This window comes from Rhincodon typus, chromosome 8 (assembly GCF_021869965.1).
Source record: "Rhincodon typus isolate 14 chromosome 8, sRhiTyp1.1, whole genome shotgun sequence".
Taxonomy (NCBI): domain Eukaryota; kingdom Metazoa; phylum Chordata; class Chondrichthyes; order Orectolobiformes; family Rhincodontidae; genus Rhincodon; species Rhincodon typus.
This window is the reverse complement of record NC_063339.1, coordinates 1,460,970-1,479,753: the sequence shown is the minus strand read 5'-3', so window position 1 is coordinate 1,479,753 and position 18,784 is coordinate 1,460,970. Positions and strand designations below refer to the sequence as shown.

Genomic DNA, 18,784 nt, shown 5'->3' with positions numbered 1-18,784 from the left:
TATAAGGCCAGAATTCTAGTAAATGTTTCAAATATTTTTCTGTATCTATACGTTAAATGGTTTATAAACCTGGATTCTGAGTGAATGAGTCTCGGCATGATTTCATTGGGCAAGCCAAATTTCAAGACTGTGAAATGAATTAACTATTCTTGATCAAGTAATCTATGCCATAAAGAGCTTGTATCCTGGGCAATTTGACTCAACAATTTGATAAAAAAAAAACTGTTAGCATGATCCCTGTTTCAGTTCTTAACTCTGGTGGTGAATTTTGCATCCTCATAATCCTCTGGGTGAATAAAAGGAGCTTCTCCTGCTCTGTGCTCTAAACATTTTTCTGCTGAGCATTACATCCATTTTCTCTCATAGAGATACTTATTTTGTCTCTTTTTTTATTGTATGCAGTTTCTTTTAATATTCAATCAAAATACAGGCTGTGCGCATGGATGCAGATGACAGGTGAGGACACAGACAGAACAAGTGACATTGCCCCCAAATGATTGTTGCTTTAATTTCTCTCACAGCTATCCAACATGAACCTGGCAAGTGGAGCAACAAGCAGAGGAAACGTGTTTATGACGCCAGGCTTCCAGTCATCAGTCAAAAATCTGGGTTCGACACACACTCCCCACTTTGACCCCCAAGCTCCCAACTCTGGGTGTGGTGACAGAATCGCATCTACAACCTCCCGGTAAGATCTGAAGAAAAAAAAATTCCTGAACAGATTTGTTGTTCAGCATTGTCAAAGATTGTGATGCCAGGTTGGCTTAATCATATAAAACATTTGAAAGTACCAATGCCTCAGTGTGTTCTGCCTGGGTTGCACTTTTTTAAAATTCTTGTTTTTGGAGTTGCGAGCAAAGGCTATCATTTGTTGCCTTTCCCTAATTCTCCTTGAGAAGATGGAGTTTTTCTTTTATTCATTAATGGAATGTGGTGTTGCTGACTGGCAGGTGCTGGTGAGGTGCCTTCTTGAACTGCTGCAGTCCATTTGATGTAGGTAGACCCTCAATGCCCTTAGGGAGGGAATTCCAGGATGTTCACCCAGTGACATTAAAGAAATAATTTCCAAGTCAGGATGGTGAGTAGCTTGGAGGGGAATTTGCAAATGGTGTTGTTGCAATGTACCTGCTATCCAAGTCTTTCTAAATGGAAGTGGTCATGCATTTGGAAGGTGCTGTTTTAGGCCTTGGTGAATTTCTGCAGTGCATCATGTAGTCAGTACACACTATTGCTGCTGAGCATCTTTGCTGAAGGGAGTGACTGTGGATGTGATGCCGATCAAGCAGCCTTGTCCTGGATGGTGTCAAGCCTCTTGAGCGTTGTTGGAGCTAACTCATCCGGGCAAGTGGGGACTATTCCATCAAATTTCTTCTTGTATCTTATAGATGGTGGAAAGGTCTTAGGAGTCGGCAAGTGAGTTACTTGCTGCAGGATTCTCAGCCTCTGACCTGTATTTGTGGCTGCAGTATTGATATGGCTAGTCCAGTTCAGTTTCTGGTCAATGGTAACCAATTGATAGTGGGGGATTCAATGATGGTATCATCATAGACTGTCAAGGGACAGTGATAAGAGTTACTCTCACTGGAGAAGGTCATTGTTTTGCACTTGTGTGTTGTGAGTGTTAGTAGCCACATTTCAGCCTGGATATTGTCCAGATCTTGTTGCTTTTGAACATGGACTGCTTCAGTATCTGAGGAGTCATGAATGGTGCTGAACGTTGTGCAATCATCAGCGAACATCCCCACTTCTGACCTTTTGATGGAGGGAAAGTCATTGATGAAACCGCTGAAGATGGTTGGGCCCAGGAAGGTACATTGATGAATGTTGAAGTACGATGACTGTACCCAGATGTAAGGTGTCCGGATTTGATTTCCTGTCACTATTCTGTGAAGCAAAACCTTTCATCACAAGACCTTTGATCCTTATCAAAGAGAAAACAAGGAATAGTCCAAGTACTTTTACTGTCCACCATAAGCAAGAACTACTGCAAATTGAACAGTGAAGAATATTTGGACATTCTCCGAAGATATATGGATAAATTCAAACAGTGGGCCTAAGTAGCCCAGCGGAGTGATCTAAACTGGTGAAAGAAAGTCTGGTTAACAGGAGGGACAGGTCAAGTCTGGATAGGGACTAAGGCTTCGTAGGGGCTGTAGCCTAACAAGACCAAAGAACAGATGAAAAATGCTACAAGATGTAGGAGTCCTTAAAATAAGAAAATCTCTAGTGACTTTCGAGTTAGATAGTGAATTGGTAATGGCAAATCTAAAAGAACTCGATAGTTAGAAAGCGTTTGATGTATACATGAAGATGCCAGATAAAATCATTCAGCATTATCCTGTGGGTGAATGTCTATGCAGGAAATATTTCTGGTTAGCACCTATAAAGCTAAAGTCAGACTTTCAGCTCAGGATTTGAAGAAGAGCTGTGTGACCAGGAAGTGCAAGTAGTCTTTTCTGACAGTCGGAAAAGTAGCCTTAAGGATTTTCCAACCACTCTTAGCAATGCAGTCACGTCAATGTAAATTCATTCATGCCAAAGGAATATTTTTGAAAGGGGAGCAATTTCAAAGAGACTTTTCAAGCCTCCAAAAGAAACTGGCGATACAGAAGGTAAATTATGGAGGCTCAACATGGGTGTCTATGGACTAAATAATGCACCCAGGGTGTGGTTTTCCCAAGTTAGATTTATTGTATTAAAAGCTGGTTGTATTCGGCCAAAAGCAAATCCACTCATGTTTTAGTGTTACTGCAGAGAAAAACTACAAGCCATTTTCTTAGTGAACCTAGATGACTTCCAGTGAGGAGAATCTGAGACATTTGAGAAATTTGTGATAGATAAAATTATAGAACATAGACATAGAACATAGAACAGTACAGAATAGTACAGGCCCTTCAGCCCACGATGTTGTGCCAAACTTTTACCATAATCCTAAGGTCTATCTAACCTTCACCCCTACCTTATACTATTATCCATCTGCCTATCTATTAGCCGCTTAAATGCCCCTAATGAGGCCGACTCCACTACCCTCTCCGGCAATGTATTCCACGGCCCGACCACTCTCTGAGTAAAGAACCTACTCTGACGTCTCCCCTATATCTACCTCCACTCACTTGAAAACTATGCCCCCTCGTAATAGCTACCTCCACCCTAGGAAAAAATCTATAGTTATAATAGAATTTAGAATTAGAAGTCAGACTTCAGGCTCTTTTAAATATGTAGGTCGAAAGAACTGCAGATGCCTGAAATCAGAAATGTAACCAGAAATTGCTGGATAGGCTCAGCAGGCCTGGCAACATCTGTGGAGAGAAATCAGAGTTAACGTGTTGGGTCGAGTGACCCTTCCTTGCATCTCAGACCCTTCCTGGTCATTCTGGTCTTGGTATATTCTTCACAGAATCACAGTTGTTATAGTGCACAAAGAGACTGTTCAGTCCATTGTGCCTGCACTGGCTCATCTTTGCCTAATACCAGTCTCCTGCCTTTTCCCCATCCTCTTGCACACAATTTCGATCCAAATAATTATCCAATGCCCACTTGAATGCCTTAATTGAACCTGCCACCACCATTTTTCCAGGCAGTACATTTTATACTCTGAACTATTCACTATATGAGGAAGTAATTTTTTTCTAAGATTGTCCTTGCTTCTTTTGCACATCACTTGAAATTTCACAAATAGATTACCTCCAAATCTCTCAAATGGTAATTCCCCAGGCTGTTCAGAAGTGAGGGGGTGGAATTCAGCAACTGTAATGCCATTGAATGTCACAAGACAATGGTTAGATTCCTCTTGCTCATTGCCTGACACTTGCGTGCTGCATAAGTCAATTGCAACTTATCAACCTAAACCTGAATGGCTAGATCTTGCTGAATAAAACAGAAATTACTTCCGTAACTTGTTATGGAGCCACAAAGATAGGTTGAGGGACAGGTTGAGGAAGGAGGAAGGATACAGAAAGACTTGGACAGGCTAGGAGAGTGGGCAAAGAAGTGGCAGATGGAATGCAAGAGGGAAAGAACAAAGAACAAAGAAAATTGTTTCGGCCCTCCAAGCCTGCGCCGATCCAGATCCTCTATCTAAACCTGTCGCCTATTTTCCAAGGATCTGTATCCCTCTGGTCTCTGCCCATTCATGTATCTGTCTAGATACATCTTAAATGACGCTATCGTGCCCGCCTCTACCACCTACGCTGGCAACATGTACCCGGCACCCACCACCCTCTGCGTAAAGAACTTTCCACGCATATCTCCCTTAAACTTTTCCCCTCTCACCTTGAAATTGTGACCTCTAGTAATTGAGCCCCCCACTCTGGGAAAAAGCTTCTTGCTATCCATCCTGTCTATACCTGTCATGATTTTGTAGACCTCAATCAGGTCCCCCCTCCGTCTTTCTAATGTAAATAATCCTAATCTACTCAACCTCTCTTCATAGTGCCCACCATACCAGGCAACATCCTGGTGAACCTCCTCTGCACCCTCTCCAAAGCATCCACATCCTTTTGGTAATGTGGCGACCAGAACTGTACGCAGTATTCCAAATGTGGTCGAACCAAAGTCCTACACAACTGTAACATGACCTGCCAACTCTTGTACTCAATACCCCGTCCGATGAATGAAAGCATGCCGTATGCCTTCTTGACCACACTATCGACCTGCGTTGCCACCTTCAGGGTACAATGGACCTGAAGACCCAGATCTCTCTGTGCATCAATTTTCTCCAGGGCTTTTCCATTTACCGTATAGTTCGCTCTTGAATTGGATCTTCCAAAATGCATCACTTTGCATTTGCCTGGATTGAACTCCATCAGCCATTTCTCTGCCAACTCTTCAATCTATCTGTATTCTGCTGCATTCTCCGACAGTCCCGTTCACTATCTGCTACTCCACCAATCTTAGTGTCATCTGCAAACTTGCTAATCAGACCATCTATACCTTCCTCCAGATCATTTATGTATATCACAAACAACAGTGGTTCCAACCCGGATTCCTGTGAAACACCACTGGTCACAGTTCTCCATTTTGAGAAATTCCCTTCCACTACAACTCTCTGTCTCCTGTTGCCCAGCCAGTTCTCTATCCATCTAGCTAGTACACCCTGGACCCCATGCGACTTCACTTTCTCCATCAGCCTACCATGGGGAACCTTATCAAACACCTTACTGAATTCTATGTATATGACATCTACAGCCCTTCCCTCATCTATCAGCTTTGTCATTTCCTCAAAGAATTCTATCAAGTTGGTAAGACATGACCTTCCCTGCACAAAACCATGCTGTCTATCACTAAAAAGCCCATTTTCTTTCACATGTAAATAGATCCTATCCCTCAGTATCTTCTCGAGCAGCTTCCCCACCACAACGAAAGTTGTGAGGTTATGCACTTTGGTAGGAAGAGTAGAGACGTAGGCTACTTTCTAAATGGGGAAAGGGTTTGGAAATCTGAAGCATAAAGGGACTTGCATCCTCGTTCAGGATTCTGTTCAGGGGTAGATCATGCACTCGATACTTCTGGCTGAAAATCGTTGTTGATGCTTCAACCTTAGCTTTCCACTGATGTTTTAGGCTCCCCCATTATCGAGAAGGGGATATTAGTGGAGTCTCCTCCTCCAGTGAGTTGTTTAATTGGCCACCACCATGCAAGACTAGATGTGCAACGACTGCACAATGTAGATCTAATCTGCTGGTGTGGAATTGTTTAGCTCTGTCTGTCACTTGCTGCTTATGCTGTTTGGAGTGCAAGTTATAGCTTTACCAGCTGGACATCTCATTTTTAGTTATGCTTAGTGCTCCACCTGGCCTGCCCTCCTGCATTCTTCTTTGAACTAGGTTGATCTCCTGGCTTGCTGGTAATGGTACAGTGGTGATAAGCCAGGCCATGAGGTTGCAAATGCTGAATTGATTGTTGATTCCTTTCTTATAGTAGCTTCACCTATATTGAGGAAATGATTTGCTAGTAGATTTCACTTCATAGTTCACCCTAGTGTTGAAGACAGCTCTGAAAATTACTGGAACTCCCAGGCCTTCTCCTGTTCTGCTTTTCTTGCTATTGTGCCATTTTGATCCTTATTCCCTCAATGCTCTCACTTTGTGTCCTCCTAATACTGTCTCTTACGTTCTCTGTCCCTTGCTCCCTCCCTCACTTTTTCTCATGCTCCATCTTCCTCTTCTTTCGTGCTTTCTGTTTTGAATTGTATGTGGCAGCACCAGACTCATACTCACAGTGATGCAATTTGAATTCCAATTTGTAAAATTTGGCTCCAGTTTAACTGTAACGTGAACTGACAAGAATGATCTGCAAACTAGCTGAAGCATTAAATTGCAGTGCACCCCCTCTCATACCCCCACCCCCAACTGGACTGTGCCAGCTGTTGGTGATGTGTTAACACTGCCTAGTCCAATAATCAGGGCACAGAGAGAAGCAGCAGGCCGCTTTCCTCTAATGCTCCCAAGCAGCTGCAATGTGGCGCTCCAAATTATGTGTCAGCATGCCAGGGAGACTGAGTGAGCCCAGGCCACAGATTTCTTGAACTGTTCCCACACTAATACATGCTTCAGTAGGGGAAACTGAACCCGTATGAACCCAGGCCACACCGTCACTTTGAACCTTTCCATTTTTGACTATTAGGTGTGGTAACTTGCCTTCAGAAGTTTTGCAAAATTGGATAATGTTGTGGAGGTGGTAATAGGTGGTTTTAGTAATCAATGTATATGTGGTTGGACTCTCATCTTTGGGTTTGCAAAATTTATTTGAATGAGGCAGGGGAATGGATATATTTAAATCTCTCTCCTTGTATTAAGCCAGGCAAGATGTATAATTGATTTACAATAGTGAATGCAGAAAGAAATCAGACTTTTTTAAAATTTCTGTCCGTTTTGACTGTAATAAAGGTTACTGTCCTTCCTCATCCTTCTTGATTTTTCTGCACTGTTTGACATGTGAGGCTGTGCTGCCCTCCCACCTTTCCAGCCTCATCCAGCTGCTTCCATTGTTACTGTTCTAATCATGGTCAAAGTATCACCTGCAATGGCTTCTCCTCCCACTCTCTCACTAGCACCTCCCGGGTCCCTAAGGTTCTATTTTTGGCCCTCTCCAGCTAAATGTTAGGAAGGTCCAAGCTATGTCTGTGAAGTAAACACCAAATCCATTCCTTTATGTGCAGGCTGCCTGAGGCTGAATCAGTTTGAGGCTGAACTGGACTGTTTTCAACTTTGGCATTATATTTGACCCAAAGATGAGAGTCCAACCACATATACATTGATTACTAAAACCACCTATTACCACCTCCATAACATTATCCAATTTCACTCCTGCATCATTTCATCTGCTGCCGAAAGCCTCTTACTTGCCTTTGCTGCTATAAAGCCTGGCTGTGCCAATGCATTCCTGGCTAACCCTCCTCTTTTTGCTCCCTCTTGTAACCTTTAAGCCATCCAAAACTTTTGGCAATGTCCTTGTTTCCACAATCATATTCACCCATCATCTCTGTGCTTCTCCTGTAATGGTTTCTTTTTAAGGAATGTCTTGATGTTAAAATTCCCAATTTTGTTTTCAAGTTCTTGATGACCCCTCTATATCTCTGTAATCTCATCAGCTCCATTGCCCTCTGAGATTGCACTCCTCTAACTGTAGCCTTTGTTCTATCATTTGTGACCATAGCATCAGCTGCCCTGGCCCCAAGTTTTGGGATTCTCCCTCTGAATCTCTCCACTTTTCTAGCTCTTTCCTACTTTAAAATGTTCCTTAAAACCTACTTTGTTGACCAAACTGTTGGTTCCCTGCCTTAATATCTCTTTGTGGTTCAGTGTTAAATTTTGTTTTGCAGCACTCATGTGAAACACCTCCAAATGTTTATATTATGTTAAAGTGCTTTATAAATACAAATTGTTGTTGTGGAGGCAGAAGTGGGAAGAGATGACTCAATAAAATATTCAGCGAGTGCTGCGCCCAGCTCAGTTTTCCTAAATTAATAGCAGATGATTAAATGGGCTTCAGGACCACTGATCTCTGCTTGTGTCATACTCTCAGGGGCCCAATATCTGGATGGAGGGATTGTAATGTCTGATTTATTAGGTTGACATTAGATAGAAACTTGTCAGAAACCTCTTCCCCCTTTATTTGGATTAGCGATTCACCCTGTGTATGGATGCACGTGTGTCAGGGGTGAGTTTCTGCCTACTCTCTGATTTGAAGTGAGCTTCTTGAAGGGAAAGAATGGTATCAGCTGCACAAGAGGACCCTCCCTTCCCCTCCCCTGCTTACCAGGTGACAGCTCTGAGCCCAGCTCCCATCTCCAACTTCCACCAAGTTACTGGCAGAAGAATGAGCGATCAGAATTCCTGAGCACTCCTCACAGCCAGAGGCACTATTCTTGGAATTCAACTTGTTAAAGTAGCAAAGGCTGAGAGCTGATGGTCTTGGAAAGAGGATAACAAAACAAAAGATGGACCTTAAGCCAGATCGAGCAATGCTCGTACACCTTCTGAGCAACAGATATTAGCATTATTATCACATCTTTACTGCAGAGAAAATACCTCATGGAACTTCACGAGTGTTTACAAAACAAATTAGACCAAATGACCAAAACATGGTCAAAGAGGTGGATTTCACCTTTCACCATCCAGATAGTGAGGTATATTTTTTAAATTGTTGGCAATGTTGTAATTTAAGAGATGCACCAGTAAATTTGTGCACAGCAAGATCCCACAAGCTGATAAATTACAAAGTAATTAATTTAAGCTGAAGTGGATAAGGTATACATGTTATAACCATGACAGTACTTCACTCCCGCTGTATTGCACTCGGGGTTTTAGACTGAATTATTTTCTCAAATGGGACTTGAACCCAGAGTATCTTAACAGAGTTGCTGAGATGGAAATATTCGGCAGTAGAGTTTCACAGCAATGGATAAATAGCTAAGGTGCGGCAGCCAAAACAGAATGAAGGAGGCAAGGGATATGTATGATACCAGAGCAGAGTAATGCTTGGAGAGCATTAACTTCAAACGGCTGTAGGAACTGAAGGAGGGTTAAAGAGACGAGTAGAGGCCAGGCCTCAGCACAGGTTTTCCAGAACTTACCGAGCCAAGCTATATTGCTGCTTGCTGTAGCTCTATAAAATTCTAAGGAGTGGAATAAGCTCTTAACTGATACAGAAATATCACTTAAGGGTTAATTTTTTTTGCTGCCCTTGCACTCACATCTAGATTTGACGTGTAACTTGATGATGCTGCCATCTGACTCTCCTCATAACAAAAGAATTAAGTCATTATTTGACCACACAAGTAGCTAATATTGAAAACGTGTGCCTCTTTGGGGAGTATGGTTTCCCCCTCTGTGTCCATTAATACAAGTGTTTGTATTTTAAACTGCAGTTCTCGGTCATTGAGGCCAGTTAAATATATAAGGAGTACCCAGTTTAATTGGCTACTAAACACATGTAAATGTTAGAGTTCAGTATTCACCTCCTCACTTGCCAGTTTCACGTGGACCAGCTACATGGAACAGCCATGATCCTATTGAATGGTGGAGCATGCTTGAGGGCTGAATGGCCTACTCTTGTTGCTATTTTTATGGTCCACGTGAATCTCAGCTTCTTTCATGATGTCCTGTAGTTTTGCTGCTCCCTATGTATTTGTATCTCTGAGGGAAAATATGATATGGTGACTCAGAATGTCTATGAAATATAGATTCATTCTAAAACCAAGCCATTGGTTTCAGGTGGCCTGAACTATCAGCTCTGATTTGATGCAATGAATTGGAGGCTAATGTCTCCCTAGGCCATGAAATGATAAAGTGCACTTCCAGTGCTTAACTACTTGCTGTGTCAGTATGAATTTTGCTTATAGCTGTTTAAAGAGATTTTAACCCATTATTTTAAATGCTGCTTGCTAAAGGCCTCAGTGTTTACACAGGACTTTGGCTGAACTGATAGTATACTGACTGCAATGTGATTGTTATGTCTTTTTTGAAAAGCAAGGATTAAATGATGATAACTTAGATAATGTTGGAACATGTTCCAGCACTGGGAAGAAAATCGGGATGGTTCTGTTCCAGTGCTTCTTCGTATCCAAGTCATTCCTCCCAACTCATTGAATGCACTTTGGAATAATAGGGTCTTCCCTGCTGACAGCCCCTTTCATTGCTCGTTCAAAATTGCTGTGGGCGGGGCAGTGAAAGGTAACTCTTGCCTATCTCCTCACCTAGTTCCTTTTGTGGTTGATGCAACTTCACCTGACAGTCTGAGACACATGATCTGTCCCTAAGCCTTCACAGAAAGAACTTAGATTTTTGTGGTGTCTTTCTGGATGTCCCAAAGCACTTTACAACCAACTAAATGCTTTTGAAGTGTAGTCACTACCGTGGTGTGCAGCGTAGCAGTGTCAGCTTAGGAATTTGCTTCAGTCACTAGTGTGGACCTTGAATTCAGATAACAGAGTTTCTGACTCAGCCAGATCTGTAACCAACTGAGTGATGGCTGCCACCTCTTAATGAAGACTTCTAGTTTGATTTGATGTCAACATCACTCACAACTACATCAATACCCTGACACGCCAGAAAATTTGAAAAGAATCAGTCTGCTTAAATCCTTGAGATTCAAAAAAATTGTTCTTTTTTGGCATGAATTTATTGTCTGAAGCAATTGTGTCTGGTTTGTTTAAAAGTTTCACATTCAAAGAGAAATAAGATACTCCAGCTGAGTGCAAGCTCTAGATTGTGTGGCTGTTTCTCCACTTACAGTGACCTCATACATCTGCATGTGTAAGAGTGTGCAGTTCGTTATGTCTTGTTTCTGAGAGTGTGTGTGTGTGCTTGTTTGTTTTTGATTTTATTTTGGTTATGTGTGTGTCAGTTTGCATCTTTTTGAAGTTATTTGGGTGTTTTATTACATTAATGTTGTTATATCAATTAAAGTTTTGTGCAGATTTGTGTATCAGTTTGTTTCTGGTTGCGTGTATATGAAGTAGTTTGAGTGTTTTTGTGTGCATCTATTTGAGTGAGTTGTGTGTGTGTGTGCGTGTGTGTGTGTGTGTATCTGTTTTTGTAAATGTACAGACTAACAGTCTCAATGTTTCATATGCATCTGTCAGATCTGGCACAGTTTTAAGGCAATCCTGAGTGGGGGAGGTGATGAGGGGGTGCGTGGAATCAGAGTCACTGAGATGAAAGTAGGTTACTTTGATTATTATGGTATTGTTACTGTTGAATCCTGTTTCCATTGAACTGTGTCCACAACATATTACTGGCAGCTCTCATCATTGCAGCACCAGACCCATGTGCAACCAATTTCTACCTTCTTCATTAGGTTTAAGTCCAGAGATAAAGTCTCTTTTTCTCATATTTGAATCACAGGCTCATCTCAAGACCTTTCCTTCCTAGCATGGCTTGGTCCCCCTGGAATAAGAGAAAGGCCACTGTACAATTTACTATCATAACCAGTCAGCCACACCTCCTGCATCCGCTAGCAACCTGGCTCAATGGGCCACACTCACATCAATCAGAGGATTGGAATTCAGGTCCTGCTCTGGGATTTGAGATCATACCAGTCTGACAGGTGTTGCCTTTTGGTTGTGACATGAAACAAAGGCCCTAACTGCCCGGTAGACCTGTAAGGTGTAATATGTACTAGTAGTTAGAACATTTTTAGTTGAAGGACCCCTTTTCAGCCACTTAATTAGTAGTGTTTCATAGTATGAATTGAGTACTGCGTGTAAAGAATGCTTTAACAATACATATCCACCACCAGCCTTGGTAACTGCAAGTCTACATACCATACAGTCATACAGCACAGAAACAGACCCTTTGGTCCAACCAATCTGTGTCGACCAGACATCCCAAAAACTGGCACAAGACAACAGCGCTTCACAGGAGGCTTCACAGCACTGACGATGTCACCTAGTAAGGGGACTAAATGTCTGCTATCAAACCTCCCAGCTCGGTGAACACACCAACATCTACATCTCAATCTAACTAGTCCCATTTGTCAGCATTTGGCCCATATCCCTATAAATCTTTCCTATTCGTATACCCATCCAGATGCCTTTTAAATGTTGCAGTTGTACCAGTCTGCACCACTTCTTCTGGCAGCATACACCCACCATCTTCTGTATGAAAAAGCTACCCCACAGATCCTTTTTAAATCTTTTGCCTCTCACCTTAAACCTATGTCCTCTAGTTTTGGACTCCCTCTTCCCTAGGAAAAAGATCTTGGCTATTCGCACATTCCATGCCCCTCATGATTTTAGTCATCCTTCAGCCTCTGATTCTCCAGGGAAAATGCTGCAGTCTATTCTGCCTCTCCTGTAACTCAAACCCTCCAGTCCTGGCAATATACTTGTAAGTCTTTTCTGCACCCTCTCACGTTTAACAATATCTTTTCTATTGAAGGGCGATCAGATTGTACGCAGTATTCTAAAACTGGCCTTACCAATTTTCTGTACAGCCGCAACATGATATCTCCACTCCTATACTCTATGTTCTGAACTATGAAGGCAAACATGCCAAATGCTTTCTTTATCACCTTGTCTAGCTGTGATTCCACTTTCAAGGAACTATGCATTTGCACTCTAGGTCTCTTTGTTTGGCAATGCTCCCGTGGGCCCTATTATTAACTGAATAAGTCCTGCCCTGTTTTGCCTTTCCAAAATGTTACACCTCACATTTATCTAAATTAAACTCCATCTGCCACTCCTATGCCCATTGGCCCATCTGACGAAGGTCCTGTTGTATTCTGAGATAACCTCCTTCTCTGTCCACTACACTAACTATTTTGGTGTCATCTGCAAAACTAACTATACCTCCTATTTTCACATCCAAATCATTTAAATAAATGGCGAAAAGTGGTGGACTTAGTACTGGTCCTTGTGACACACCACTGATGACAGGCCTCCAGTCTGAAAAGCAACCCTCCACCACCACTCTCTGCCTCCTACCTTCAAGCCAATCTTGTATCCAATTGGCTAACTCCTCCGGATCCCATGTGATCTAATTTTGCTAACCAGTCTACCATTGTTCATGCCACTCTCTGCTCCTCCACGCACATTTCCCTCAACATTATATATTTGGTGGCTGCACTCCACTCCTTCCTTTGACTCACACTTAGCCTCCCAAATTGTTTGGGGGTTGGTGGGGGGTGTGCGGCTGGCGGTGCGGGGTGGAAGGTGACAGTCAGTAGCATAGTGTTGATCTCATTGAACTGGTAATCCAAAGACCTAATCAAATGTTCTTGTGACACAGATTCAAATGGCAAATCTGGAATATTAAGTTGGTTTCAGTGATGGTAGACATTCAACTATCATCAATTATTGTTAAAAACCCACCTGTCTCATTAATGTCCTTTTAAGGAAGGAAATCTGGCGTCCTTACCTCGTCTCGTCTGCCTGTGACTCTAGGCTTATGTTAATGTGATTGGCTGTTAATTTCTCTTTGAAATGGCGTGGCGAGCCCCCTTGAAGGGCAGGTAGTAATTGGTGACAATTGCTGGCCTTACTGGCTTGTGCCCACATCCTATGAAAGAATGAAGAAAAAATCCATCTGTCTATCAGCCATTAGCTTGCTCCTGCTTCAGACACCATCCAGAAAACAGTGCCTGCTTGTTAAGTACTTTCTCACAATTTTGCAAATCCTCAAAAGATTTTACAGACCCCCCAACTTGGAAACTGCTGGATTTATGTTTAGCTCAAATGAGATCAAATGTGGAAAGTTTTTCATCTAAACTGACACATAGCCTTATCAAGAATGTAATTTTGATTTCAGAGACTCAGCTTTTCTTTCTGTTGCTTTGAATTGAGTGAAATATATTCTAGAGATAGCAGGTTGAGGTGAATCAGGAACAAAACGGGTCAGTCAGTCATTAACCAGAGGATGAAAGTACAGTATTATCAAGAGGATGATGAGAGAGCTCAGGGACGGATATTGAGCCATGGAGTACCTGACCAGAAACTCGGTAAGAGCTGAATCCATAATGGCTTTCAAACGAGAAGTAGATAGATATTTGAAGAAGAAGAATATGGAAGAGAATGGCAGAGGAATGGAACCAAAGGGCAAAGGCTTTGGGAGGGAGGAAGCAGGGGTAATGGACAGTGGGCAAAGAGAAGGAAAACAGTCAAATTCCAAGCTGACCCAAGAATGCATATTGCTAAATTTCACAGCTCTGGATTTTTGATCTAATGGCCAGGCTCAGAGTTGAGAGTTTGCTATCAAATGATATGTAGCATTCTGATCAGCACAGGATTTGTGACCTACAGAGCTGTCCCGAGTGGTTAGAGGTATCCCAGGAGTTAGGCAGCAGACATTCTGTTACCGTGGCAGCTTCTGAAGTATTTAGTATCACTGCAGTCATTGAAAGGTTCATCAGAGAATACCCATACATTCTCTTGACATATACAGAGAAAGAGAAAAAGCATGTTATCCACTGTAATGATTTTATCTAACCTGAAACACTAACCTCTTTATTCTTTCACTGATTGTATATTTCTAACATTTTTTCATATTATATCAAGTATGATTAATTTTTGGGAGATGTTGTAAATTTGACAACTAAAGTTCTTCCTTTCTTTAGCAGTCTTCCTCTCTGAAAATATGTTCAGTCATGGGTAGGTGCATGGCAGGGGAGGTTTTGCATTTTAACGAGTGCTGGCTGTCATGCACAAATGACCAATCTTCACATGTCAACCTAACCAATTGACATGGGAAAACATCCTAGCGAAGCCCGATCTTCTCTTCACTTAACATTTCACCACTCCTTCTCCAGCATGCTTTGGAGTGAGTGAGTGAGTGGTCAATGAATCATGGCCAGCTGGCTGTGAGGCTATCTGCAGCTGACATATACAGGTGCGATTCGCTGGTATGTTTGTTATAGTAACTTCATACTTAATATCTGTGAACTTGAGTTTGAAGAGTTCTGGATACCTGGATGTTTTTTTAAAGAGGGTCAATGAAAGAACAGTGGAGCATTTTTTTTTGCCAACTGCATGTTTACTGCAGAGCTCCTTCCTGGGATGATCAGGTTGCAGCTTCTGCTTTGGAGAGTGATTGATTGGATTTTCCAGTTGGTGGCCAGTCTGGGGAACAAAAAGAACTTCCAGCTCAGCCCTTCTGTTTCTAGAAAACTTCTTCTGTGTGTCCAGTGAGAGAACTGGAGCTGTGGTTCAACGTGAACTCTGATTGTGCTCCTGAAGAGTATCCAGAAGAATCCTCGTTACTTCGCTTGCTGATTAACCTACATTTTCAAAGATAACGGAGAAATCTGCTTGTGTTTGGTGACACCGACCTACACATGCCAAAAGCCAAACTGACAGCCATCTGAATATTCCACACTTTCTTTGCTCTCAAGAGCTAAGATTATTGGCTTTTTACTAATCTCCAAAGAAAATCTCTGCAGATTATTTAGAGGGGTAAATATTTATGTTTTAATATGATAAACTGTGTTAACCAGTTCTGCATTTTCATTGAATAAGTTTTGTTTTACACTAAAATGGTCTCGTGTTTATTAAAGAAGCCTTCTTTATGGACCTTTGTTTTTGTTTTAAATCTAATGTAGGCAAAACAAATAATTAGCCATACCAGGAACTAATAAACCAAGTACATTTATATTGTGACCCTTGAAGCAATGGGGCTAGAGAGAGACAGAATACCCCTCTCATCTTGGTCATAATAGTGCAGACCTTACTTGGCTTTGTTGTTTAGCTGCTCACTGTTTGAATTGCCAGGGAGTCATCTGTATCACTTTTGGAAATTTATAGATTTTTGGTTAACTTATCAATAGATTTCTGGTTAGCTTCTAGGCTTTCAGATGCCAGCTAATTGTAAGGAGAAGTTGTTTATATTAATTTAAGGTTGATATGGATAGAAAACAGTCATTGAAAAACTGCATTACACCTTTGTCTGCCATTCCCCACTGGTGGAAGCTCAAAGGGACCCATTAGAGTAAAGCATGTTCCTATGCTTACTGCTTTTTCAGTAGTATCTGCTTGTTTTTCTCACTATACTGGATCTCTTTCACATTCATTGTCATGATATGGGCTTCACTGGTATTTTTGTCTATAATTGCCCTGGATGAGGTGGTAGTGAGCTGCCTTCTTGAACCACTGCAGTCCATGGGGTGTAAGGTCACCCTCAGTGTGGTTAGGGAGGGAGTTGCAGGGGTTTGACCCAGTGGCTATGAACGAACAGCGATATATTTTCAAGCCAGGATGATGTGTAGCTTGGAGGTACCTTTGCTTCTTGAATATTAAATTGCTGAACTCATTGAAGTAAGAAATGAGGTGAGTGTGTCAGTGCAGGGTACCTAGCTTCTGCTGTAGCTTCCAGCTTCTGTTATAGTGATGGCATTGCTATTGGCAGCTCTGCCGTGGTGACTTTAAAGAGGTTAATGATGATTCTGTTGTGATGCTAAATCAACTTGACCAGTTACTTTTACAGAAGCAAGTGAACAAACAATTGACTCTTCACAGCATTTAGTCTGCTTATTTCAGCTCGCACTCTCCCTCCTCCCTGCACGTCTTCCCCTCCCTCTTTCTCTGTACTTCCTTCCACCCATTATAACTTTCTTCCCTCCCTGCCTCTCTGTTCCTCTGTTTGTCTCTCCTGTTCCCACATTCCTTTTTCTCTGCCTGTCTGTCTCTATCTCTCTCTCTTTCTTTCTCTCTTCCCCATCTCCCCCCGACCGCACTCTTGTGCCCCTTCTCCCCCATTCCCGTTCCGTCTCCTCGTCCTTCTGTTTCTTCTCTGTACGTCTCCTCCCACAGCTGCTTCTCAGCATCACCATACCCTGCATGATTGTTTCATCCATTTCTCACACTGCTGCAGCAGCTCAGTGACAGGTCAAACTCACAAAGAGTAAGTCTGAGTGGTCCTAAGCATTGACTATTGATGGGGAAAGGGTGGGATTAGGGTAGGGCAGAGGGTGATTGACCATTGAGTCCGATTCTTCAAACATTTGGACTCATTGCAAGCTAGACAAATGCAAGCAGGCAGATATCACCTTTCTCTTCCTTACCCTCCCTGCCAGTTGACAGTAAGAAACATCCTTGGTAAGGCATTAGTGAGTATAAAGGAAGGTGTCTTCAGAGTTTGTTACTGCTGCTGCTACTGCTGTGTGTGTTTGATTCCAGCACTGGGTGCCAAAGCTAACAGTGATCCTTCTTTGACGGGGCTTGATGGAATGTGAACAATGTGGAGCAGTTATTAGATAATGGGTTTGGAGCAGCCCGCTATCATTGACGCCAGTGGAATGCATTCCGTGTGCCAGGAAGAAGGCACACCTTTCAAATTAATCATGACCTAGGGCATTCCTGATCTGCGGAATGTGCCGTGAGCTGCAGGTTTTCAACAGATGGTGTTGGTAATCCTGTGTCCATCTGACTTTGCCCCTGTACAGAAGCAACGCAACTGATGCCTGTCCCATTTATTGTAGTCCTAGACTTGAAACAAAATAGCTGGCTGATCTCACGCAGAAACTTGACCTGCAAATCAAACACATACACAGTGGGAGCATTACAACAGCACATGATTCGCAAGGACGCAGCCAGTGCATAGGTTGGATTCAGAGGAGAAAAGAAAAAAAAATCCTTTGGACACAGTCTCAGAAACTTCTGAAAATGTACAACAACTCTGACAGCATCTGAGAAAGAAAAGGCAGCTTAATTTGGGAATGGTTTGAATCATGCTATATCGACAACATCCAACTGCTCATTGTCATTTCACACATTATTAGGCCTTTTGGGTACTTTCAATGGGTTTTCCTTTGAATGGGATGGTGGGAAAAGGACTGGCACACACATAGAATTAGGTCTGGCAGCATTTCACCTTTAAGTTAGAAAGTCAAGTCACACTCCAAATATCAGAGCAAATAATTCAGGCTAACAGGGTGGTACTTACAGAGTGCTTTCTCCATCTTTCAGATGAGTGCTAAACCAAGGCTGCATTCTGCAACCCACCTCACCCTTTCATGTGTACATAAAAGATCCAATTATGTTACTTTGAAGAAGAATAGGGGAGTTCTTCCTGGTATTCTGGCCAATATTTAACTCTCCAGCAACATCAGTACAAACAGGGTATCTGCTCATTAACATACCACCATATTGTGGGAGTTTGCTGTGCACACATTAGTTAGCACATTCCAACATTACAGCTGACTGCACTTCAAAAAGTTCTTCATTAGCGGAGAGAAGTCTGAATGATCTTGAGATAGTGAGAGGCCCTATTTAAATGTGAGTTCTTTTTGTTGCTTGTCAAGAGGAGAGCCACCAATTGGGACGGTTGTGCAAATAGCCTGTTTTGTCTCAACATTTCCCCTGAACCTCTTTCTCTCTTTCCCAACCCAGAGTTTTCTCCTGGATTTACTCCTCCTGAATATTTAAGCGAGGAAGCTGCAATGGTTTTGCTATACAAAGAACAAAAAAAATTACAGCACAAGAATAGGCCCTTCAGCCCTCGAAGTCTGCACCGACATACTACCCGTCACAACTAAAACCCCCTACCCTTCCGGGGACCGTATCCCTCTATTCCCATCCAATTCATGTATTTGTCAAGATGCCCTTTAAAAGTCACTATAGTATCCACCCCACTACCTCCCCCGGCAGTGATTTCCAGGCACCCACCACCCTCTGTGTAAAAAACTTGCCTTGTACATCACCTTTAAACCTTGCCCCTCACACCTTAAACCCATGGCCCCTGGTAACTGACTCTTCCACCCTAGGAAAAAGCTTCTGACTGTCTACTCTGTCCATGCCCTTCATAGTGCATAGATCACTGAAAGTTGCCACCCAGGTTGATAGCGTTGTTAA

General features: G+C 42.4%; 1 protein-coding gene across 1 annotated transcript in view; it reads left to right on the top strand.

Annotated features, from left to right (window-relative positions):
• Positions 1 to 18,784, top strand: part of LOC109922314 (tubulin polyglutamylase TTLL5-like) — a 343,698-nt gene that overhangs the window by 161,859 nt on the left and 163,055 nt on the right. The window contains exon 23 of the mRNA XM_048599989.1: positions 522 to 688. Within this exon, the coding sequence (XP_048455946.1) occupies positions 522 to 688 (167 nt within the window). The remainder of the gene's footprint in view (positions 1 to 521; positions 689 to 18,784) is intronic.